Consider the following 26383-nt stretch of genomic DNA (forward strand, 5'->3'; position numbering starts at 1 on the left):
GCAGTAGGTCGGACACGTTTCCAGTGAGGGTTGGACTCCACCAAGGCTGCCCTTTGTCACCGATTCTGTTCATAACTTTTATGGACAGAATTTCTAGGCGCAGTCAAGGCGTTGATGGGATCCGGTTTGGTGGCTGCAGGATTAGGTCTCTGCTTTTTGCAGATGATGTGGTCCTGATGGCTTCATCTGGCCAGGATCTTCAGCTCTCACTGGATCGGTTCGCAGCCGAGTGTGAAGCGACTGGGATGAGAATCAGCACCTCCAAGTCCGAGTCTATGGCTCTCGCCCGGAAAAGGGTGGAGTGCCATCTCCGGGTTGGGGAGAAGACCCTGCCCCAAGTAGAGGAGTTCAAGTACCTCGGAGTCTTGTTCACGAGTGGGGGAAGAGTGGATCGTGAGATCGACAGGCGGATTGGTGCGGCGTCTTCAGTAATGCGGACGCTGTATCTATCCGTTGTGGTGAAGAAGGAGCTGAGCCGGAAGGCAAAGCTCTTAATTTACCGGTCGATCTACGTTCCCATCCTCACCTATGGTCATGAGCTTTGGGTTATGACCGAAAGGACAAGATCACGGGTACAAGCGGCCGAAATGAGTTTCCTCCGCCGGGTGGCGGGGATCTCCCTTAGAGATAGGGTGAGAAGCTCTGTCATCCGGGGGGAGCTCAAAGTAAAGCCGCTGCTCCTCCACATGGAGAGGAGCCAGATGAGGTGGTTCGGGCATCTGGTCAGGATGCCACCCGAACGCCTCCCTAGGGAAGTGTTTAGGGCACGTCCAACCGGTAGGAGGCCACGGGGAAGACCCAGGACACGTTGGGAAGACTATGTCTCCCAGCTGGCCTGGGAACGCCTCGGGATCCCCCGGGAGGAGCTGGACGAAGTGGCTGGGGAGAGGGAAGTCTGGGCTTCCCTGCTTAGGCTGCTGCCCCCGCGACCCGACCTCGGATAAGCGGAAGAAGATGGATGGATGGATGGATGCTTGAAACTAGAATATCAAGTGTTGCAAAGCTGTGTCATCAACACTCACAAGTATAAAACTACTTTTTTAAAGTAACAATTTCTTATTTCAAGCATGAAAATAAATTCATGACTTTGACACAATTGTGTCTCATAATTAAAACAGATGACAGCCAAATGGACTTTGCTGTTTTATTTTCAATGAAACAATAGAAAATATGTACTCATATAGTAGTACACTTGTTATTAGTGATAATATACTTACTTTAAGGTATTTTTGGGTTCATTGAGGTTAGCTAATTTTACTTGTTTTGGAAAGTCTTGACAAGCCAAATTTTCTTGTTCTATTGGCAGATAATTTTGCTTAGTTCAAATAAAATACCCCTCATTTTTGTATTATTTTTTTCTTGTTTTTGAACACTGACTTTTTGCAGTGTAGGTGTACTGTCACCACCTGTCACATCACGCCCTGACTTATTTGGACTTTTTTTTGCTGTTTTCCTGTGTGTAGTGTTTTAGTTCTTGTCTTGCGCTCCTATTTTGGTGGCTTTTTCTCTTTTTTTTGGTATTTTCCTGTAGCAGTTTCATGTCGTCCTTTGAGCGATGTTTCCCGCATCTACTGTGTTTTTATCCTTCTTTGTGGGGACATTGTCGATTGTCGTGTCATGTTCGGATGTACATTGTGGACGCCATCTTTGCTCCACAGTAAGTCTTTGCTGTCGTCCAGCATTCTGTTTTTGTTTACTTTGTAGCAGTGACGTGCGGTGAGGTTGATGGCTAGTGAGGCACTGACTTCATCACAGTCAGATTTACAAACATATGAACCCTAAAGAGTATCTTATTCACCATTTGATTGGCAGCAGTTAACGGGTTATGTTTAAAAGCTCATACCAGCATTCTTCCCTGCTTGGCACTCAGCATCAAGGCTTGGAATTGGGGGTTAAATCACCAAAAATGATTCCCGGGCGCGGCACCGCTGCTGCCCACTGCTCCCCTCACCTCCCAGGGGGTGAACAAGGGGATGGGTCAAATGCAGACGACAAATTTCATTACACCTAGTGTGTGTGTGACAATCATTGGTACTTTAACTTAACTTTAACTTTACACATACAAACTGTAGCACACAAAAAAGCACATTTAATAAAAAAAAAAACGTTATTATGGTCTTACCTTTACTTATAAATGAAGTCCACAACTAAAGCCCTCACTTAAACTTTCCACGTGCAAGATTGAATCTATTTAAAAAAGTGTAACCGAGGGTTTATAAATGTCGCCTATACTGTATGAAACTACAAAATAACAAACACGGAGGCTCCAGTTTACACGAGGACCACTTTATTTACCTTCTTTCAAAAACCTCCGCTCCACTCCGTGTCACATCACTTCCGCTCTTAGCGCCTTCAAAATAAGAGCTCAAGGCATATACTGTATAACAGCACATAACAGGAACTTAACATCACAAAGAGGAAAACCCATGAAAATAGGTTACAAACGTTATTTAATAAGAAGCCAAAAAGTGCAAAAACAATAATGTTCGTGTTGGAGGAGTTGTGAATTAGGTACACCTGCAGTCTGCAGGTGTACCTAATGTTGTGGCCCTGCAGTCATTCACAACTCCTCCAACACGAACATTATTGTGTTTGCACTTTTTGGCTTTTTATGAAATAACTTTTTTAAATAGATTCAATCTTGCACGTGGAAAGTTTAAGTGTGGGCTTTAGTTGATATAACAATTCTACGGCGGGGGGTGCAGGAGGCGGGGTTACTGGAGCCTCAGCCAGTGCGTCTTTTGCAGCCGTTTTATGATCGCTCAGCACAAGAAATACGTTACACACATACAGTTGTTGACAAAATACACTGTACATTATATACCTCAGCTAACTAAACTATGGAAATGTATAATATAATTCATATAGCAATACGGTCTCACTGCACAGCAGGCCAGCAGTTCGCCGAGTCCGGGAATCCATGTTGAGGCACTGAGTGACGTGCCTCAACTGGCTGCTGTTCACCGCACCGTCTCTTCTCAGTATTTGAACGGCAAATGTGAAAATTCAGTGATTTTGAATAAAAATAATCTAAAACTGGTGAAGTTAAATGGAAAATAACTCTATAGTATAATCACTGGACACATATAACAATTTAATTAATTTTTTTCCTTTTTACATTTTTTTTCTTTCCATGATGGCAGGTGAGGCCCTGCCTCACCTGCCTCTAGTGACTGCATGTCACTGCTTTGTAGCCAATTCAGTTTTAGTTTCGTTCTGCATAGTCTTCCCTAAGCTTCAATGCCTTTTCTTAGGGGCACTCACCTTTTGTTTATTTTTGGTTTAAGCATTAGACACCTTTTTACCTGCACGCTGCCTCCCGCTGTTTCCGACATCTACAAAGCAATTAGCTACCGGCTGCCACCTACTGATATGGAAGAGTATTACAAGGTTACGCTGCCGAGCTCTAGACAGCACCGACACTCAACAACAACACATCATTTGCAGACTATAATTACTGGTTTGCAAAAAATATTTTTTACCCCAAATAGGTGAAATCATCTGATGATCATCTCCTACGGCACACCAGACTGTATCTCACCACTGTGCCACTGCAATAATCAATGGATAGACGCTTCATTGTAAATGTATTTTTGATTAAATAGTTACCCAGTTCAACGATCACGGTCCAGGATGTCTAAACAAGGCTGTCATGTCTGTGTAATCATGTTTTGTTTTAGTCATGTTTTGTTTAGTTATTGGACTCTTTAGTTTCTGGCTTTTCACTCCCTTGTCTTGTTTCCATGATTACCCATTAATTTCCGCGTTTGGACTCATTGTGCACTCTTGTTTGTCACCATAGCAACCCATTAGTTTTCACCTGCCACGTCACGCACCTGTTTCACGTTTTGAGTCACGCACCTGTTTTCGTTAATCATGTCTGTAGTATTTAAGTTCATTGTTTTCAGTTTGTCTTTCTGGTGACATCTCACATTTATGCTCTGTACATTTCTGACACTTGTTTTCATGTCCATCCTTCATGCTGCTACTTTTGTCCAAGCCAAGTAAGTTTTTGTTTATTAATGCTATAGTCTTTTGGTTTCATAGTTTGTTCTCCGCCACGGTGCGCGCTTTTCGTTTGTACTTTTTTTTGATATATTAAATAAATCATGTACTCACATTCCCGTCTCGCCCGAGCCAACTTTCCGTTGCATTCCGGAAAAGCAAACACCCAGGACCAAGTCATGACAAAGGCAGTCACCTTCCGCTGTGGTCGCACTCACAATGACAATGATGTGCGTTTGAATTTTTGTGTGGATTATACAGAGTGGTATTACGGTCCTTTTATTCTCATCTCAACAGATGTTTCTCCAATTTGAGGTGACCAGAAGCCGTGAGGGTGGGTTTTAAGCATTACTGCGGTCATCAGGCGGGAAAGTCGATGATAGGCCCAAGGAAACTTCCAGATGGCTCATCGGGAACACTTAGTGTTACGATTTAGAAGGCATTTAAAAATTGCTTATAGAATATTCATGCATTATATGTGATGAATGTATGTTGATGGCTTATGACCTGACACTGAACTATAACTAGGCAGATTTTGGGGACTTTAAACCATTTTCAACACAGATTCGGGACATCCCGGACAAGCCCCCAATTTTAGTGGCTTTGCGTTGTGTGTTGATCTCTTACTGTCACCTGTTTGAAACGTCGGCGTGCTAACCAATGGGCTAAAAGCTCAAAAATGCTAACCAAGCGGCTAGCACTCTTTGAAGCTGAGAGTGAGCGAGGTTTAGCTGTCACTCCCTGACAGCTTCAAAGAGGTATTCATTATCAATAGTGGTATTTTTATTGTTCCATCTGCACTGCAATTAAGTGTCATACTGTGTTGTTACTATCTACTTCACTTTTTTGTTCCTCTTTATCATTTTTGGTATAATAATTGTATATTAAGTACAAACATTTGTTGCTCCAAAACCTGTATGTACCTTTCAGCATTACTGGTTCCGTCACAGATGTGTAAGTTACCCATGTCTTGGGCACTAATACACCCCCATACCATCACAGATGCTGGCTTTTCAACTTTGCGCCAATAACAATCTTGGATGGTTCTTTTCCTCTTTGTTCCGTAGGACACGACGTCCATAGGTTCCAAAAGCAATTGGAAATGTGGCCTCGTCAGACCACAGAACACTTTTCCACTTTGCATCAGTCCATCTTAGATGAGCTCGGGCCCAGAAAAGCCAGCGGTGTGTCTGGGTGTTGTTGATAAATGGCTTTCGCTTTGCATAGTAGAGTTTTAACTTGCACTTACAGATGTAGCGACAAACTGTAGTTACTGACAGTGGTTTTCTGAAGTGTTCCTGAGTTCATGTGGTGATATCCTTTACACACCGATATCTATTTTTGATGCAGTACCGCCTGAGGGATCGAAGGTCGCGGTCATTTCATGTTGGTTTTCAGCCTTGCTGCTTACATGCAGTGATTTCTCCAGATTCTCTGAACCTTTTGATGATATTACGGACCCTGGATGGTGAAACCCTAAATTCCTTGCAATAGCTGGTTGAGAAATGTTGTTCTTAAACAATTTGCTCGGGCATTTGTTGACAAAGTGGTGACCCCTCGCCTCATCCTTGTTTGTGAATGACTTGAGCATTTCATGGAAGCTGCTTTTATTCCCACTTAGCCTGTTCACCAGTGGGATGTTCCAAATAAGAGTTTGATGGGCATTCCTCAACTTTCTCAGGTCTTTTTTGCCACTTGTGCCAGCTTTTTTGAAACATGTTGCAGGCATCAAATTCCAAATGAGCTAATAATAGCAAAAAATAACATTTTCCAGTTCGAACGTTACGTATCTTCTCTTTGCGGTCTATTCAATTGAATATAGGTTGAAAAGGATTTGCAAATCATTGTATTCTGTTTTTATTCACCATTTACACAACGTGCCAACTTCACTGGTTTTGGGTTTTGTACATCAACAATATGATTTGCCTGGGACAAAAAACACTGTACAGCAGTGATCCTCAACAGGCGGACCGCGGTCCATGTCCGGACCCAGCGACGTGTCCGTCCGGACCCAGCACGAATTATAGTAAAAAAAAAATAAAAAAATGTTTTTTTTATTATTATAATTATAATTATTATAAAAAAATATAATAATTGTATTTATCTGTGAGTTATCGCTAGCGCAAGTCAACGTTCTTTGTTGTTTTTAGTCAAATATCTCCACGTTTCGTTTACACTTCTCGTGTCTCACTCACTCCGTCTCTCTCTCTCTCTCTCTCTCTCTCAGAGAGAGAAAGAGAGAAAGACGGAGTGAGAGCGAGAGAACGCCACTCTGATTGGCTAATTCCGGGGTATGGGTTGTCATCTCTTTCACAACGACGCGCTGATAGGCTGTTACCACCTGGGTCATGTGCACAGTGCATGGAACCTTTCTCTGCAGGCACACAGTTGTCTCGTATCGCTACTTCGCTAACTGTTCACTTGTCAGTCACTGAATGTGAATCAAATCACAATGGCATGCTCCAAGTTGGCTCAGGCTGGTAAAAGAAAGGTGGACAGGGAAAACCGACGTTTCAAGGAAGAATGGACAGAGCAATATGTTTTCATCCTACCTACTGCAAGTACCAGACCAATGTGTCTACTATGCAACACTACTGTTGCTCTGGTGAAAAGTGAAAATCTGAAACGTCACTATCTGAAAGAGCACCGCGAATTTGAAGAGACATTTCCTCATGATTCAGAGCTAAGAAAAAAAGAAATCACGAGGCTGAAAAAGCCATATGAAACATCAAGCAAGATTTTTGTTAAATCTATGACACAACAACAAATAGCAACAGAGCAGTAACGTGCGGTGAGGTTGATGGCTGGTGAGGCACTGACTTCAACACAGTCAGATTTACAAACATATGAACCCTAAAGAGTATCTTATTCACCATTTGATTGGCAGCAGTTAACGGGTTATGTTTAAAAGCTCATACCAGCATTCTTCCCTGCTTGGCACTCAGCATCAAGGGTTGGAATTGGGGGTTAAATCACCAAAAATGATTCCCGGGCGCAGCGCCGCTGCTGCCCACTGCTCCCCTCACCTCCCAGGGGGTGATCAAGGGATGGGTCAAATGCAGAGGACACATTTTTTCAAAGTTCTTATTTAATTTTGTTTCAAAGAAAATATTTCATGTATTTTATTGGATATTTATTTTATTTTTGTTAATTTTAAGAAAATGTTAAACTACCTACCTCCTGCTATTTTATAAGCTCGACCGATAATAAACGGACCCAGCCTGTTTCAAAAAAACATTTGTGGACCTTCAAGATTTGTACTTGAGGACCCCTGCTGTACAGGCTAAGTAGTCATTTTTTGACTGCTTATTTGTTCATTTATATTTTATTTTTCAACAGCACACTCAAAAGGTTATGGGGATGTGAATGACTTGAAGGGAAGGGTAAGTAAACTCCTTTTTGGACATGTTGAATTGTTCACTTGTAACCACGTGATGTTCCTTAATATAACGAGCTAATCATGTCCAAAACAAATAAACCATGCCATAATTGAACATATTTTATTTTAAAACGTGTGTTTAGGCAGCTACAGTACATTATGTAGGACGATGGCGTGGGGGGAACGAATGTTCGCCAGCGTGTGTTTTACCCGGGGCGTCAATGATCGCTGCACTAGAATTTCGCCAAGTCACGGGAAAAAACGTCGCCTTTCAAGAGTTGCCGGTGTAACAATTGATATAAGTTCTTGTATTCCTGTGTCGTGAATGCAGCTAATAAGGTAATATAAATAGTATATTTTTTTACATTATTTATAAAATATATTGTAGGAAGCTAACGCGCTACAGCTAGCAGGCCTATTATGTAGCACATTCTAGTGAATACATTTTGTATGTTCGCTATAAAAATATGTTTATTTAAAACCAGGTTTTCAGTGTTGTAAAGTCACGCTTCACAGTTTTAAAAGTATTATGCCGTAAAGGAACATTTTGGTCTGGTAATTTTAGACTGGAGTGTGTGTCACATAAATTGTAGTAAGTCTACTTTGGTTACGTAATAGTGTTTTTCAACCACTGTGCCGCGACAGTCTGGTGTGCCGTAGGAGATGATCTAATTTCACCTATTTGGGGTAAAACATTTTTTTTTTGCAAACCAGTAATTATAGTCTGCAAATGATGTGTTGTTGTTGAGTGTCGGTGCTGTCTAGAGCTCGGCAGTGTAACCGTGTAATACTCTTCCATATCAGTAGGTGGCAGCCAATTGCTTTGTAGATGTCGGAAACAGCGGAAGGCAGTGTGCAGGTAAAAATGTGTTTAATGCTTAAACCAAAAATAAACAAAAGGTGAGTGCCCCTAAGAAAAGGCTATACCAGGGGTCGGCAACCTTTACCAGTCAAAGAGCCATTTTGACCAGTTTCACAAATTAAAGAAAACACTGGGAGCCACAAAATTCTTTTGAAATTTAAAATGAAATAACACTGCATAGAAAGTTTTTCTTCTTGCTTTGTGCTATGTATAAACCAAGGGTCTCAGACAGGCCCGGCCCTAACCAATCTGGCGCCCTAGGCAAGATTTTAGGTGGCGCCCCCCCCACATCGGCAGTGAAGTGTATATACTCACAAGAAACCGAATAGCTTTGTCTTTGACCTTTTTTTTTTACTTAAAGAAAGCAAATTAACAATCAGAATAGTTAACAAGATAAAAAAAATATGAATAAATAAATGAATGCAAAAAATAAAAAATGAATATATGAAATACAATATTTTTTACATACATATTGCTTAATTTACATTAATGATGTGCACTTTAACAACTAGGCTTACAACTATACCTAATATATAAAGGGGTGGAAAAGTGACTATTACCTGCAGGGCAAACATTAGCTAACCAGAAGGCAATAACAATGTAAACAAAAAACACCTGCTTAAAAGATCTAATACAAATGTCCCTGAGGAATGTAAGGTAATTACCTAACGTTACATTATTATTTTCCATAACAATTTAGCCCCCTCCACAATATTAACCCGACGTTAAAACAGAACTAGCTATTTATTGATTAGCAATTGCCGAATCATGTAACATTAGCTTAATGCTAAAAAGCCAGGTTACTATTCTGTAACAGACAAATAATTTCATGTAGGCTAACGTTACCTACCTGCTACCTCTTGTCTTTTTCTCGTTTCTCCTCCTCTTCTTTTCTCTTTTTTCTTCCCTGGGCACCTGACATATTTGGCCGTTTTGACATCTTGTGTTGATTTTTTGATGTGGTGACGTCCAAAAAGAGTCATGATACGGGAAGGGAGGGGGCGCACCGTGCGGGGGGGTGTAATGTTGTAACAAATAATATTTCCATTATATAGGCTTTACTTTGCATTTTAATTAACGTTGGATTATTTTTTGTATTTAGAAATAATAGTACCAACTTTTTTTTTTTTTTTCTCCAACATTTGTGGCACTGGCGTGGCGCCCCCTGATGGACGGCGCCCTTAGCATTTGCCTATACGGCCTATGCCACGGGCCGGCCCTGGTCTCAGACACGCGGCCCACACCTTAATATGAAAATTGAATGTTAGTGCGGCCCGCGGGTTTTATATGAATGGCGCTTGACAGCGTCATACTTGTCAACCCTCCCGATTTTTCCGGCAGACTACGATTGTCAAGGCAACTGTTCTCTCGAACGTGCCGAGATGGTACAGCATTTAGCGCCCACTAAAATCAGCGTGCCGGCCCAGCCACACGTCGTATGGGGCTTCTGCTTGCTCGCGTAAGTGACAGCAAGGCATACTGTGGTCAACAACCACACAGGTTACACTGACGGTGGCTGTATAAAAAACTTTTAACACTCTTACTAATAATGCGCCACACTGTGAACCCACATCAAACAAGAATGACAAACACATTTCGGGAGAACATCCGCACCGTAACACAACATAAACACAACTGAACAAATACCCAGAATCCCACGCAGCCCTAACTCTTCACCTCAACCGCACAGAGGGGGGGTTGATGTGTGAGGGAGCAGGGTTGGGGTAGGGGCGGGGTTTGGTGGTAGCAGGGGTGTATAATGTAGCCCGGAAGAGTCATGGCTGCATGGGATTCTGGGTATTTGTTCTGTTGTGTTTATGTTGTGTTAAGGTGCAGATGTTCTCCCGGAATGTGTTTGTCATTCTTGTTTGGTTCAAAGTGTGGCACATTATTAGTAAGAGTGTTAAAGTTGTTTTAAATGGCCACCGTCAGTGTAACCTGTGTGGCTGTTGACCAAGTATGCCTTGCTGTCACTTACGTGTGCAAGTAGAAGATGTATATAACAAGAGGCTGGGTTGGCACGCTGTTTATACAGATTGTAGAGGGCGCTAAATGCTGTACCATCATGGCACGCCCTTATTATTAATGTAAGGGTGAAAATTGGAGAATATTAATCCTTGGAGTTTTCTGCAAGAGGCACTGAAATCCGGAAGTCTCCCGGGAAAATTGGGCGGGGCGGGGGGTCGGCAAGTATGCGGCTGAGCCGCATCAGACTGATCAAAGAGCCGCATGCGGCTCCGGAGCCACGGGTTGCCGACCCCTGGGCTATACAGAACGAAACTAAAACTGAACTGGCTACAAAGTAAACAAAAACAGAATGCTGGACGACAGCAAAGACTTACTGTGGAGCAAAGATGGCGTCCACAATGTGCATCCGAACATGACACGACAATCGACAATGTCCCCACAAAGAAGGATAAAAACACAGTAGATGCGGGAAATATTGCTCAAAGGAAGACATGAAACTGCTCCAGGAAAATACCAAATAAAAGAGAAAAAGCCACCAAAATAGGAGCGCAAGACAAGAACTAAAACACTACACACAGCAAAAAAGTCCAAATAAGTCAGGGCGTGATGTGACAGGTGGTGACAGTACACCTACACTGCAAAATGTCAGTGTTCAAAAACGAGGAAAAAAATACAAAAATTAGGGGTATTTTATTTGAACAAAGCAAAATTATCTGCCAATAGAACAAGAAAATTCGGCTTGTCAAGACTTTCCAAAACAAGTAAAATTAGCTAACCCCAATGAACCCAAAAATACCTTAAAATAAGTATATTATCACTAATAACAACTGTACTACTATAGGAGTACATATTTTCTATTGTTTCATTGAAAATAAAACAGCAAAGTCCATTTGGCTGTCATCTGTTTTAATTATGAGACACAATTGTGTCAAAGTCATGAATTTTTTTTTCATGCTTGAAATAAGAAATTGTTACTTTAAAAAAGTAGTTTTATACTTGTGAGTGTTGATGACACAGCTTTGCAACACTTGATATTCTAGTTTCAAGCATGTTTTACTCAATATAGGTCATCAAATCTCAGCAACAAGCTGTAATATCTTACTGAGATCATTTAGGACCAAAACCCTTAAAACAAGTAAAAACACTAACATAAAATCTGCTTAGTGAGAAGAATTATCTTATCAGACAGAAAATAAGCAAATATCACCCTTATTTGAGATATTTCCTCTTACTTAGATTTCAGTTTTTGCAGTGTACTTTGAGACAAGAGCTATAGTGATGCATGCTTGGTTATGGTTTAAAGTCATATCCAACAATTGCGACAACAACTTTTTACTGTCAACTGAGTTTAATTTTTAATGATTTCTGCTGGTGGTGTAACTCCGGATTTTTTCAACGCAAAAAATGTGCCTTGGCTCAAAAAAGGTTGAAAAACACTGATGCTCTATTTTGTCACTTCAATGTTGAGCTTGAACTATTTCGTCCGGTTTATTACTTAATCGACAGAAACATAAACAAATTATGTTCTCTGCCTTTGTCTACTTTCAGGATAAACATTGTGTCCAAAGAAGTGTCAACAATCAGTGACAGGCAGAGGTGGGTAGAGGAGCCAGAAATTGTACTCAAGTAAGAGTACTGTTACTTTAGAGATTTATTACTCAAGTAAAAGTAAGGAGTAGTCACCCACATATTTACTTGAGTAAAAGTAAAAAGTATGTTGTGAAAAAACTACTCAAGTACTGAGTAACTGATGAGTAACCTGTTCGTTTAATGATGACGGCAACAAATAATGCACGAAAACATAAAAATAGCAATGAGCAAATTCAGAGCCAGGAATATCTCTTAATATCTCTTATATTAAATAATAATACATTAGCATAAAAAAAATTAAGGCAAATTGAGCCACAATAACTTAACAGCACCATAGGCAGAGATTACAAAGGAAAATAACAAGTTAGCCTTTACGCAAACCACAAACTGATAAGTGTGTGCTGCATCTGGGAACACACTGTGCACTTCTGATTGGTGTTTCTATTCGCGTGTGTGTGTGTCTGAGGCTGCAGTGTGTTGATAAATGTCCCCACACGATGTACATTTGACAGTGATTCATAGCAGGGAAGCTAACGTCAGCCTACGGTGACTAAGGATGATACTCGAAACCGATTTTCCCGGTTGTTCGATAAGAAAAGAACCGAATCCTCGGACTCGAATCCCTTTTTGAGAACCGGTACCCGTTATCGAGACCACAATAGTAAAGAAAAAGAGTTGCTTCTTTATTCGAATCCCTGGGAACGAATCCCGTCCCGACCAGAAATGCCCCGTTGGACATCACAAGAAATGACGTCACGTAGCTCAGTCATTAGGCGCAGATAAGGAAAGCAGGAAAAACAATGGACCGGAAAAAGCGCTCCAAGGTGTAATAAAGTTCAAAACAAAAAGGTTTAATCCAATAAATAACTTTACTGAGAGATTTGAGGAGGGTACAAACACATGACCAACACTTTTACGACCAACCGGAAACATAGCAACCAGGCTAGCAACGCACCTCCTTTACGGCAGCTGTCGCAACGTTCTTAAAGCAACCGCAGCACATACATATATATACAACATATATCTCCCTTTTTTAACTTTTGTTTTTCTTTCCTTGTAAACAAAACAAAATCACACTGTATATGTGTTGTCTGTCTAATTATAAATAATGCAGACGAGGCGTGTTGGCTGAGTTCTTGACGTTTACTTTCACAGCGTGCTCATAACCTCATTCTTAGCTGCCGGGTGGCGACGTGCAACAACACTTTTCGGGGCTAGCGCATGCTCGTCACTCCCGTTGCATGCTGGGTAGTGTAGTTGTTACATTCCCTAGCTCAGGGGTCGGCAACCCAAAATGTTGAAAGAGCCATATTGGACCAAAAATACAAAAACAAATCTGTCTGGAGCCGCAAAAAATTAAAAGCCATATTACATACAGATAGTGTGTCATGAGATATCAATTGAATTAATATGACTTAAAGGAAACTAAATGAGCTCAAATATAGCTACAAATGAGGCATAATGATGCAATATGTACATATAGCTAGCCTAAATAGCATGTTAGCATCGATTAGCTTGCAGTCATGCAGTGACCAAATATGTCTGATTAGCACTCCACACAAGTCAATAACATCAACAAAACTCACCTTTGTGCATTCATGCACAACGTTAAAAGTTTAGTGGACAACATGAGACAGAAAAAGAAGTGGCATAAAACACGTCCTAGAAAGTCGCAGAAAGATATACATGTAAACAAACTAAGGTGAGTTCAAGGACTGCAAAAATTAGTAGGACAAAACGGCGCTCGCCAAATACTCGAATCAGTGAAGCATGTTTAATATAAACAGTGTGCTTTATAACAATTAGGGAGGTTTGTGTCATGTTTGTCCTCCTACAGAAACCATGATAAAACAAAATATATATTTTTTTCCCCTCAACTTTTTCCATTTTTCATAAATTTTTGAAAAAGCTCCAGAGAGCCACTAGGGCGGCGCTAAAGAGCCGCATGCGGCTCTAGAGCATACTTGCCAACCCTCCCGAATTTTCCGGGAGACTCCCGAAATTCAGCGCCTCTCCCGAAAACCTCCCGGGACAAATATTCTCCCGAAAATCTCCCGATTTTCAGCCGGAGCTGGAGGCCACGCCCCCTCCAGCTCCATGCGGACCTGAGTGAGGACAGCCTTTTCTCACGACGGGAGGACAACAGGGTGACAAGAACTAAATCATCCAGACTAGAGATAAATTGTATTATTATGTTTATCTTACCTAAAAAATAGATATATTTATTAATTAAAAAAACAAAAAACAAAATACATTTTTACTATATTTTGCTAAAAACATCAAAATTAATTGTATTTTTATTTTTTATTTTTTTCTGACTCCTTATTACATCCAGCCATAGAATTAAACATTAAAATAAACATATTTGAAATAATTAATTTTAAATTATCATAATAATTCATTTAAAATGACCATATTTAATTATTAAAATAATTGCTTGTTTATCAACAACTTTAGCATTTTATTCATTACATTTTGAAGCTCGCAGAAGCCAAGTTATGTTATATTCCTTAAGATTTATTTATGCAAGTTTGAAGTATCAATTATCCAAACACAGTTTTGTCTGCATATTTTCAGGATGTATATATATATATATATGTATGTATGTATGAAATACTTGACTTGGTGAATTCTAGCTGTCAATATACTCCTCCCCTCTTAACCAGGAAATGTGCGTTTCGGGAAAAAGTTTTATAATTGTATTCTGTCCTCTATTCTGTAAATGTATCCACGCTGAGTTCTAAGTCCTGACTGGTGTTTGGATGAGCAACATGTTTTTTTATTGTTATGCTTTTGTTAGGCAACAACTGCAGGTTGAAAAGATAGTTATTTAGTATTATGTCATGATTGCGACCGACAGTAACCCCGGCTCTCCATTGGATGCGAAACGGAGCCGCCGTCCTCAGTCCGGCAATCCTGCCAACAACTCTCCTGTTTTACCTGATTACGTATCAGCTTGGATTTGACACAGGCCCCCATATAACTGCCCAGGATATGCCTGTAAAAAAAAAAAGAGGGGTATTTTACTTGAACTAAGCAAAATTATCTGCCAATAGAACAAGAAAATTTGGCTTGTCAAGACTTTCCAAAACAAGTAAAATTAGCTAACCTCAATGAACCCCAAAATACCTTAAAATAAGTATATTCTCACTAATAACAAGTGCACTTTTCTTGGTAGAAAAACAAATGAAACCTTTTTGCTCAATATGTTGAAAAATGTTCTTAAATGAAGTAAATGCTAGTGCCATTATCTTGACATAATGATATGCGCTCGGCATTACATTTCTTGAAACCAGCAAACTTACACTAAAAACTAATTTATTTTTCTTAATAGAAAGGCAACAAGGCAACCGCTTGTTACTCTCGGGGTCTCCTAGTTGCTCAGGCAAATCATATGGTCTAAAAATGCATTTTTCCATCGATAACATGACATCATCACGCCAAGTGCGTGCTCTTTCAGCCATTAGTGTGCAAGGAATATATATATATATATATATACATTTACAGCTCGGTCCCCGGCCAATTTTTTTTTTTATTGTAATTTTGAAGAATTTATTTGAATGTGCATGAACTATTTCTGTTCAAAATTGTTAGAAATGTCACATGTTAAATGTTTAAATATTAACTGTCAGTTTACTGTACTGTGGCAAGTTACTGTACTACTATATGGAGTACGTGTTTTCTATTGTTTCATTGAAAATAAAACAGCAAAGTCCATTTGGCTGTCATCTGTTTTAATTATGAGACACAATTGTGTCAAAGTCATGATTGTTTATTTCATGCTTGACATAAGACATTTTTACTTTGAAAAAGCAGTTTTTTTTACTTGTGAGTGTTGACACAGCTTTGCAACAGTTGATATTCTAGTTTCAAACATGTTTTACTCAATATAGGTCATCAAATCTCAGCTACAAGCTGTAATATCTTACTGAGATCATTTAGGACCAAAACACTTAAAACAAGTAAAACACTCTAACATAAAATCTGCTTAGTGAGAAGAATTATCTTATCAGACAGAAAATAAGCAAATATCACCCTTATTTGAGATGTTTAATCTTACTTAGATTTCAGATAGTATCAACATTTCAGCTTTTGACAGGTGTTTGACAATTTGACAAGTTTGAGCTAAATTTCGTGTTTTGCGCCTTGCAGACATCCAACAGATGAACAGTCGTCAGGAAGAACCTCCCCCTCAGTTGCAGGGGGGGAGCTCCACTTCGAAGCAGGAGGACCCACAGCCCCCCCACATTAAAGAGGAAGAGGAGGAAGTGTGGATCGCTCAGGAGGGAGAGTGTCTTCTAGGGCAGGAGGAGGCTGATCTCACCGAGTTTCCACTGACTGTTGTCTCTGTGAAGACTGGAGACCATGAGGACAAACCACCTGAGTCCTCACAGTTTCATCACAGTCCAAGTAAGAACTTTTTTTTTTACCGATGGTTTGACTGAACACATGAGAATACAATGCAGCCGGAAAGTCTTCACCTTTTCCCCCACATTTTGTTATGTTACAGCCTTAACCTCTTAAAGGGGAACATTATCACAATTTCAGAATGGTTAAAACCATTAAAAATCAGTTCCCAGTGGCTTATTTTATTTTTCGAAGTTTTTTTCAAAATTTTACCCATCACGCAATATCCCTAAAAAAAGCTTCAAAGTGCCTGATTTTAACCATCGTTATATACACCCGTCCATTTTCCTGTGACGTCACATAGTGATGCCAACGCAAACAAACATGGCGGAAAGAACAGCAAGCTATAGCGACATTAGCTCGGATTCAGACTCATAACATATAGAACATGCTATACGTTTACCAAACAATCTGTCACTCCTAATCGCTAAATCCCATGAAATCTTATACGTCTAGTCTCTTACGTGAATGAGATCAATAATATTATTTGATATTTTACGCTAATGTGTTAATCATTTCACACATAAGTCGCTCCTGAGTATAAGTCGCACCCCCGGCCAAACTATGAAAAGAACTGCGAATTATAGTCCGAAAAATACGGTACCTGCTTCTAGCAAACTCGTCCACAAACAATAACACACCATTTTAGTCCTATGCTTGTGTTTATTAAAAACAATTGAGCACCAAACAACAAAGAAAAATTGCACAGTTTTATAAGCCGTAGGGTTCAAAGCTTAGGAAAAAAGTAGCGGCTTATAGTGTAGAATTTATGATCATCATTTAGCAGCAGTTACTGCAATTGTAAAAAAAAAAAAAAAAAAAGTTACACAACTCATAATCAATAAATAATGTTCATTCCATGTGTGGAATCAATCCGTCAAAGACCAAGGAGCTGGTCATTGACTTTGGGAGGTCGAGTCCAAGGTCACAACCTATTGTGATCGAGGGAGTCGAGGTACAGACCGTGGACTCATTCAAGTACCTCGGGGTGTGGGTGGACAATAAGATGGACTGGACTGTTAAAGGGGAACATTATCACAATTTCAGAAGGGTTAAAACCATTAAAAATCAGTTCCCAGTGGCTTATTATATTTTTCGAAGTTTCTTTCAAAATTTTACCCATCACGCAATATCCCTTAAAAAAGCTTCAAAGTGCCTGATTTTAACCATCGTTATATACACCCGTCCATTTTCCTCTGACGTCACATAGTGATGCCAACACAAACAAACATGGCGGACAGAACAGCAAGCTATAGCGACATTAGCTCGGATTCAGACTCGGATTTCAGCGGCTTAAGCGATTCAACAGATTACGCATGTATTGAAACGGATGGTTGTAGTGTGGAGGCAGGTAGCGAAAACGAAATTGAAGAAGAAACTGAAGCTATTGAGCCATATCGGTTTGAACCGTATGCAAGCGAAACCGAGGAAAACGACACGACAGCCAGCGACACGGGAGAAAGCGAGGACGAATTCGGCGATCGCCTTCTAACCAACGATTGGTATGTGTTTGTTTGGCATTAAAGGAAACTAACAACTATGAACTAGGTTTACAGCATATGAAATACATTTGGCAACAACATGCACTTTGAGAGTGCAGACAGCCCAATTTTCATCAATTAATATATTCTGTAGACATACCCTCATCCGCGCTCTTTTCCTGAAAGCTGATCTGTCCAGTTTTGGAGTTGATGTCAGCAGGCCAGGGTAGCTAGAGTGGATATTCTTCTCTTGATCATCTTCGGTGGCATAAGGGACGGTGTGAGCCAAGACATCCAGGGGGTTTAGCTCGCTCGTCTGCGGGAACAAACTGCCGCCATTTCTTGCCGTGCTACCGAGGTCCTTTGTCCCTGAATTGCTCACACACTCCGGCAGATTCAATGGGGGTCTGGCGGCAGATTTCTTTGACTTTATCGTTGGAAATGCATCTGCTTTGAGTGTCGCAGGATATCCACACATTCTTGCCATCTCTGTCGTAGCATAGCTTTCGTCGGTAAAGTGTGCGGAACAAACGTCCAATTTCTTGCCACTTTGGCATCTTTGGGCCACTGGTGCAACTTGAATCCGTCCCTGTTCATGATGTTACACCCTCCGACAACACACCGACGAAAGTGATAAAATGGCGGATTGCTTCCCGATGTGACGTCATCGCTCCGAGAGCGAATAATAGAAAGGCGTTTAATTCGCCAAAATTCACCCATTTAGAGTTCGGAAATCGGTTAAAAAAATATATGGTCTTTTTTCTGCAACATCAAGGTAAATATTGACGCTTACATAGGTCTGGTGATAATGTTCCCCTTTAACACGGACCACTTGTACAGGAAAGGACTTCCTGAGGAGGCTGCGCTCCTTCAACGTCTGTAAAAAACTCTTGTAGATGTACTACCAGTCTGTGGTTGCCAGTGTTCTGTACTACCGTATTTTCCGCACCATAAGGCGCCCTGGGTTATAAGCCGCGCCTTCAATGAACGGCATATTTCAAAACTTTGTCCACCTATAAGCCGCCCCGTGTTATAAGCCGCATCTAACTGCGCTAAAGGAATGTCAAAAAAACAGTCAAATAGGTCAGTCAAACTTTAATAATATATTAAAACCAGCGTGATGTGGGCGCGCATGGAGTCGTATATCAACATGGACGGAGCTGCGTGAAAAAAGCCACCCGGCCTCTTCGCGTAAACTTAAACTTACCTTAACCACTCGCTCATCTTTTCTTCATCCATCCCTTCGAGTTAGCTTTTATGATGACGCCGGCTGGAAAGGTCTCTTTTGGCAAGGTCTTCCTTTTGAATATCACCATGGGTGGAAGTTTCTGGCCATTAGCATGGCAAGCTAGAACCACAGTGAAGGATGACTTCTCATTCCCTGTGGTGCGAATATTCACCGTACGTGCTCCCGTTGTATCCACAGTGCGGTTCACAGGAATATCAGTTGCTGTGAAATAGTAATCCGTGTGCGGATGGAGAGATTGCGTCTTTTCATGAACCGGATCCCTGACGCTTAGTAGGAGCCATTTTGTGGTCTTTACAGATGTAAACACACAAAGGAAATGAAACGTACCGGTACGGTAATATCCGCGCGCTTTTTCTTCTTCTACGCGGGCGGGTGGTTGCTTACAGTAGAAGAAGAAGCGCTTCCTGTTCTATGGGGGCGGGTGCTTACCTTGGCGGTTGCTTGCGTAGAAGAAGAAGCGCTTCCTGTTCTACCGGGAAAAAAGATGGCGGCTGTTTACCGTAGTTGCGAGATCGAAACTTTATGAAAATGAATCGTAATATTAATCCATATATAAAGCGCACCGGGTTATAAGGCGCACTGTCAGTTTTTGAGAAAATTTGTGGTTTTTAGGTGCGCCTTATAGTGCGGAAAATACGGTACATGGTAGTGTGCTGGGGGGGCCGTACATCTAAGAAGGACAGCTCCAGACTGGAGAAACTGATCAGGGGAATAAAACTGGACTCACTGGTGACGATGGCAGAGAAGAGGACTGTGGAAAGACTAGTAAGCATCCTGGATGATGCCAGTCACCCTCTGCATACCGTTATCAGTAGCCAGAGGAGCCTGTTCAGTGCTAGACTGCTTCATCCCAAATGCAGGACTAATAGACTAAAAACTCCTTTGTCCCACACACCATTAGACTGTACAACTCCTCTGTGAAGGGGAGGGAGGGTACTAGGATGACAGGGGATGCAAAACAATAACACATACTTGCCAACCCTCCCGGATTTTCCGGGAGACTCCCGAAATTCAGCGCCTCTCCCGAAAACCTCCCGGGACAAATTTTCTCCCGAAAATCTCCTGAAATTCAGGCACACAATATAAACAAGCATACCTGCCCAATCACGTTATAACTGTAGAATGATCGAGGGCGAGTTCTTGGTTTCTTTTGTGGGTTTATTGTTAGGCAGTTTCATTAACGTCCTCCCAGCGTGGCAACAACACACAACAACAGCATTTCGTCAACCATAAAGCAGTTCGTCTGCCGTAAACAGCAATGTTGTGACACTCTTAAACAGGACAATACTGCCATCTAGTGCATTTGATGAAAGCACTTTTTGCGTGCCACAAAGCAATGCATCATCAGTGAGGGCGTTCAGCATGGTGAGAAAAATAGTGACAAATAGAACAAGGATGGACAATTCAACCCTTAACTCAACAATGAGTAGATGAGTGTTATGTGTGTGTATATGTGTAAATAAATGAACACTGAAATTCAAGTATTTATTTTATTTATATATATATATATATATATATATATATATATATATATACATATAAATAAAATACTTGACTTGGTGAATCCTAGCTGTAAATATACTCCTCCCCTCTTAACCACGCCCCACCCCCAACCACACTCCCCGCCCCCCACCTCCCGAAATCGGAGGTCTCAAGGTTGGCAAGTATGCAATAACAGTGCAATACTTTTTCACAACATGGTCACTACTGCCTAGTTTCTCTTGTTATATTCTTATTTTACTGTTATATTTGTATTCTCATTGATGCTTTTTATTTTTATTGCAATATTTTTCTATTTTGTTTCCATTTATACCCCCATTATTTACTTTTTAAATTCAATCTCAACTCTGTACACTGCTGCTGGAATTTTAATTTCCCTGAGGGAACTCTCCTGAAGGAATCAATAAAGTACTATCTATCTAGAACAGGGGTGCTCATTACGTCGATCGCGAGCTACCGGTCGATCTCGGAGGGTGTGTCAGTCGATCACCAGCCAGGCATTAAAAAAATAGTCCTAAAAATGAGCGATCATAAATCTTCACTATGACGTCACTTTCGTCACTTGATTGACATTCACGGCACCCGAGGGTCTTCTGAGATGACGCTGGCTGCTGCCAGCTCATTAAAATTACCGACTGGAAGGCGAGAAACACTTTATTTCAACAGACTCTGGCGCCGTACCTGTCGTCAAAACTCCAAAGACCGACTGCACAGTTGCACAATAAAAGCTCTGCTTCATCCTGCCTGCGCTACCAAAATAAGAGTCTCAGAAAGCTGGCGTGCACAAGCTAGCAAGCTACGGAGTAGTAAAGTGTATACAAAGGAGTACGGAAGCTGGACAAATAAGATGCCAAAAACCAACCACTTTCATGTGGTATTGGACTGAAAGGAGGACTTTTTTTCTCCTCCATTCGAAAATGCGGACGTGATCAGCACCACTGTCTGATTCCTATCAATGCAAGTCATCACAATCAGGTAATACACCAACTTATATTCTTGTCTTCATGAAAGAAAGGAATCTATATGTGTTAAACATGCTTGTATTATCTTTAACCACCTTTAACTTGTTAACAATATTAACTATATGTGTTAAACATGCTTGTATTATCTTTAACCACCTTTAAGTTGTTAACAATATTAACTATATGTGTTAAACATGCTTGTATTATCTTTAACCACCTTTAAGTTGTTAACAATATTAACTATATGTGTTAAACATGCTTGTTTTATCTTTAACCACCTTTAAGTTGTTAACAATATTAACTATTTGTGTTAAACATGCTTGTATTATTTTTAACCACCTTTAACTTGTTAACAATATTAACTATATGTGTTAAACATGCTTGCATTATCTTTAAACACCTTTAACTTGTTAACAATATTAACTATATGTATTAAACATACTTGTATTATCATTAAACACCTTTAATGTATTAACAATATTAACTATATGTGTTAAACATGCTTGCATTATCTTTAAACACCTTTAACTTGTTAACAATATTAACTATATGTGTTAAACATGCTTGCATTATCTTTAAACACCTTTAACTTGTTATCAATATTAACTATATGTATTAAACATACTTTTATTATCATTAAACACCTTTAATTTATTAACAATATTAACTATATGTGTTAAACATTCTTGCATTATCAATAAACACCTTTAATTTATTAACAATATTAACTATATGTGTTAAACATGCTTGCATTATCTTTAAACACCTTTAACTTGTTAACAATATTAACTATATGTGTTAAACATGCTTGCATTATCTTTAAACACCTTTAACTTGTTATCAATATTAACTATATGTATTAAACATACTTTTATTATCATTAAACACCTTTAATTTATTAACAATATTAACTATATGTGTTAAACATTCTTGCATTATCAATAAACACCTTTAATTTATTAACAATATTAACTATATGTGTTAAACATGCTTGCATTATCATTAAACACCTTTAACTTGTTAACAAAAACATATATTTCATAAATAAGTAAATATAAATTATATATATGAATGAGGTAGATCCCCACGACTTGATCAATTGAAAAGTAGCTCGCCTGCAGAAAAAGTGTGAGCACCCCTGGTCTAGAAGAACATCGCCACAACTTGCCAGTCCACTTTTAAAATATTCATATTTGGTTTTGCGATATGATATTTGACATGTCTGAGCTAATGTTTGTTGTCTGTGTCTCGCAGATGTCCAGCAGCTGATTGGCCGTCAAGAAGAACGTGGTCCTCAGCCGCAGAGCGGAAGCGCCACTTTGAAGCAGGAGGATCCACAGCCCCCCCACATTAAAGAGGAAGAGGAGGAAGAGCGTCTTCTAGGGCAGGAGGAGGCTGATCTCACCGAGTTTCCACTGACTGTTGTCTCTGTGAAGACTGAAGAGCATGAAGACAAACCGCCTGAGTCCTCAGAAAACCGAGGGGCGGAGCCTCCAAGCAGCAGCTCAACACAACACATGACAACAGAAGCTGATGGAGACCACTGTGGAGGATCACAAGCAGACACGCTCTTAGCTCCACTATCAGATAGTGAGGACATAACCTCCCACTCCTCTCAGGATGAAGACGGGGCCAACATCCAAGAGCCTTTGAGCAGCGACACAGACTGGGAAGGTAACATGTGGACTCACACTGACAACTCTCAAAAGAGGACTCGTAAAAAACATTTGGCCTGCTCAGTTTGCCCGAAAAAGTTTCCCTCTCAAAGTGAATTGACTCGACACGTGAGAACGCACACGGGAGAAAAACCTTTTAGTTGCTCAGTTTGCGGTAAAAGGTTCTCTCAGAAAGGAACAATCAAATTACACATGAGAACACACACAAGAGAGGAGAACATGAGGACTGACACTGATGACGAACCCTCCGAATGCTCCCAAAAGAAGACCGGTAAAAAGCATTTGACTTGCTCAGTTTGTGCTAAAAGCTTTTCCTTTAAGAGTGACCTGACTCGACACATGAGAACGCACACAGGAGCGAAACCTTATAGCTGCGCGGTTTGCGGTAAAAGATTCTCTCAGAAATGTACGATAGCGTTACACATGAGAACACACACGGGAGAAAGACCCTTTGTTTGTTCAGTATGCGGCAAAAGATTCTCCGACAGCTCAAACATGGTATCACACATAAGGACACACACGTGCGACAAACCCTTCCGATGCTCAGTGTGCGATAAAAGCTATTCTTATAAAAGGGACTTTGCTCGACACATGAAAATACACACGGGGGAAAAAACTTTTAGTTGCTCAGTTTGTGGCGATAAATTTGCTCACAATTTCACCTTGGTGAGACACATGAAAAAGCATACCGGAGAAAAACCTTTTAGTTGTTCAATTTGTGGTACAAGATTCTCTGAGAAGGCACACATGCGATCGCACTTAAGGACGCACACTGGCGAAAAATTATTTGCTAAGAAACATTTGACAACACACTTGTTGACAGAAAACCAGGAATAATAATATTCTGTCTACCGTATTTTTCGGACTATAAGTCGCATTTTTTTTCATAGTTTGGCCGGGGGTGCGATTTATACTCAGGAGCGACTTATGTGTGAAATTATTAACACATTACCGTAAAATATTAAACAATATTATTTATCTCATTCACGTAAGAGACTAGACGTATAAGATTTCATGGGATTTAGCGATTAGGAGTGACAGATTGTTTGGTAAACGTATAGCATGTTCTACAAAGACAACATATTTGATGTTCAAACTGATAAACATTTTTTTTTTATATATATATATATATAATATATATATATATATATATACATATACATATATATATACATATATATATATATACATATATATATACATTTGGGGGTCACAATGAAATGTCCTTATTTTTGAAGGAAAAGCACTGTACTTTTCAATGAAGATAACTTTAAACTAGTCTTAACTTTAAAGAAATACACTCTATACATTGCTAGTGTGGTAAATGACTATTCTAGCTGCAAATGTCTGGTTTTTGGTGCAATATCTACATAAGGGTATAGAGGCCCATTTCTAGCAACTATCACTCCAGTGTTTTAATGGTACAATGTGTTCGCTCATTGGCTCAGAAGGCTAATTGATGATTAGAAAACCCTTGTGCAATCATGTTCACACATCTGAAAACAGTTTAGCTTGCTACAGAAGCTACAAAACTGACCTTCCTTTGAGCAGATTGAGTTTCTGGAGCATCACATTTGTGGGGTCAATTAAACGCTCAAAATGGCCAGAAACAGAGAACTTTCATCTGAAACTCGACAGTCTATTCTTGTTCTTAGAAATGAAGGCTATTCCATGCGAGAAATTGCTAAGAAATTGAAGATTTCCTACAACGGTGTGTACTACTCCCTTCAGAGGACAGCCCAAACAGGCTCTAACCAGAGTAGAAAAAGAAGTGGGAGGCCGCGTTGCACAAGTGAGCAAGAAGATAAGTACATTAGAGTCTCTAGTTTGAGAAACAGACGCCTCACAGGTCCCCAACTGGCATCTTTATTAAATAGTACCCGCAAAACACCAGTGTCAACATCTACAGTGAAGAGGCGGCTGCGGGATTCTGGGCTTCATGGCAGAGTGGCAAAGAAAAAGCCATATCTGAGACTGGCCAATAAAAGAAAAAGATTAAGATGGGCAAAAGAACACAGACATTGGACAGAGGAAGACTGGAAAAAAGTGTTGAGGATGGATGAATCCAAGTTTGAGGTGTTTGGATCACAAAGAAGAAGGTTTGTGAGACGCAGAACAACTGAAAAGATGCTGGAAGAATGCCTGACGCCATCTGTTAAGCCTGGTGGAGGTCATGTGATGGTCTGGGGTTGCTTTGGTGCTGGTAAGGTGGGAGATTTGTACAGGGTAAAAGGGATTCTGAATAAGGAAGGCTATCACTCCATTTTGCAACGCCATGCCATACCCAGTGGACAGCGCTTGATTGGAGCCAATTTCATCCTACAACAGGACAATGACCCAAAACACACCTCCAAATTGTGCAAAAACTTTTTAGAGAAGAAGCAGGCAGCTGGTATTCTATCGGTAATGGAGTGGCCAGCGCAGTCACCAGATCTGAACCCCATTGAGCTATTGTGGGAGCAGCTTGACCGTATGGTACGCAATAAGTGCCCATCCAACCAATCCAACTTGTGGGAGCTGCTTCTAGAAGCGTGGGGTGAAATTTCTCCAGATTACATCAACAAATTAACAGCTAGAATGCCAAAGGTCTGCAATGCTGTAATTGCTGCAAATGGAGGATTCTTTGACGAAAGCAAAGTTTGATGTAAAAAAAATCTTATTTCAAATATATATATATATATATATATATATATATATATATATATATAAACACACACACATCCATCCATCCATTTTCTACCGCTTATTCCCTTTGGGGTCGCGGCGGGCGCTGGAGCCTATCTCAGCTACAATCGGGCGGAAGGCGGGGTACACCCTGGACAAGTCGCCACCTCATCGCAGGGCCAACACAGATAGACAGACAACATTCACACTCACATCCACACACTAGGGACCATTTAGTGTTGCCAATCAACTTATCCACAGGTGCATGTCTTTGGAGGTGGGAGGAAGCCGGAGTACCCGGAGGGAACCCACGCAGTCACGGGGAGAACATGCAAACTCCACACAGAAAGATCCCGAGCCCGGGATTGAACCCAAGACTACACACACACATATATATATATTTATACATATATATATATATATATATATATACACACACCTATATATGCATATATTACAAAACACACACACATATATATATATACATATGTATATATTTATACATTTATATGTATGTATATATATATATATATATATATGTGTTTGTGTGTTTTTATATGTGTATATATGGATATATTTGTGTATCTATATTTTTAGATATGATATATGTTTATATATATACAGGTAAAAGCCAGTAAAT

The 26383-nt window shown here is 40.2% G+C and overlaps 2 protein-coding genes across 3 annotated transcripts in view; one reads left to right on the forward strand and one right to left on the reverse strand.

Annotated features, from left to right (window-relative positions):
- Nucleotides 1–26383, reverse strand: part of LOC133575720 (uncharacterized) — a 118572-nt gene that overhangs the window by 79838 nt on the left and 12351 nt on the right. The gene's annotated exons all lie outside the window — the stretch shown is intronic.
- Nucleotides 7587–24138, forward strand: LOC140677500 (uncharacterized). 2 transcript variants are annotated; one of them, XM_072912170.1, is made up of 4 exons: nt 8227–8243; nt 11763–11810; nt 15957–16214; nt 22658–24138. In XM_072912170.1, the coding sequence occupies exons 3-4, from the start codon at nt 15968–15970 to the stop codon at nt 23914–23916; spliced, it is 1506 nt and encodes a 501-aa protein (XP_072768271.1). In that variant the 5' UTR covers nt 8227–8243; nt 11763–11810; nt 15957–15967; the 3' UTR covers nt 23917–24138. The 2 variants fall into 2 exon arrangements, with proteins under 2 accessions (XP_072768270.1, XP_072768271.1); XM_072912169.1 differs by lacking the exons at nt 8227–8243; nt 11763–11810 and adding an exon at nt 7587–7723.

Source organism: Nerophis lumbriciformis, linkage group LG33 (genome assembly GCF_033978685.3).
Source record: "Nerophis lumbriciformis linkage group LG33, RoL_Nlum_v2.1, whole genome shotgun sequence".
NCBI lineage: Eukaryota > Metazoa > Chordata > Actinopteri > Syngnathiformes > Syngnathidae > Nerophis > Nerophis lumbriciformis.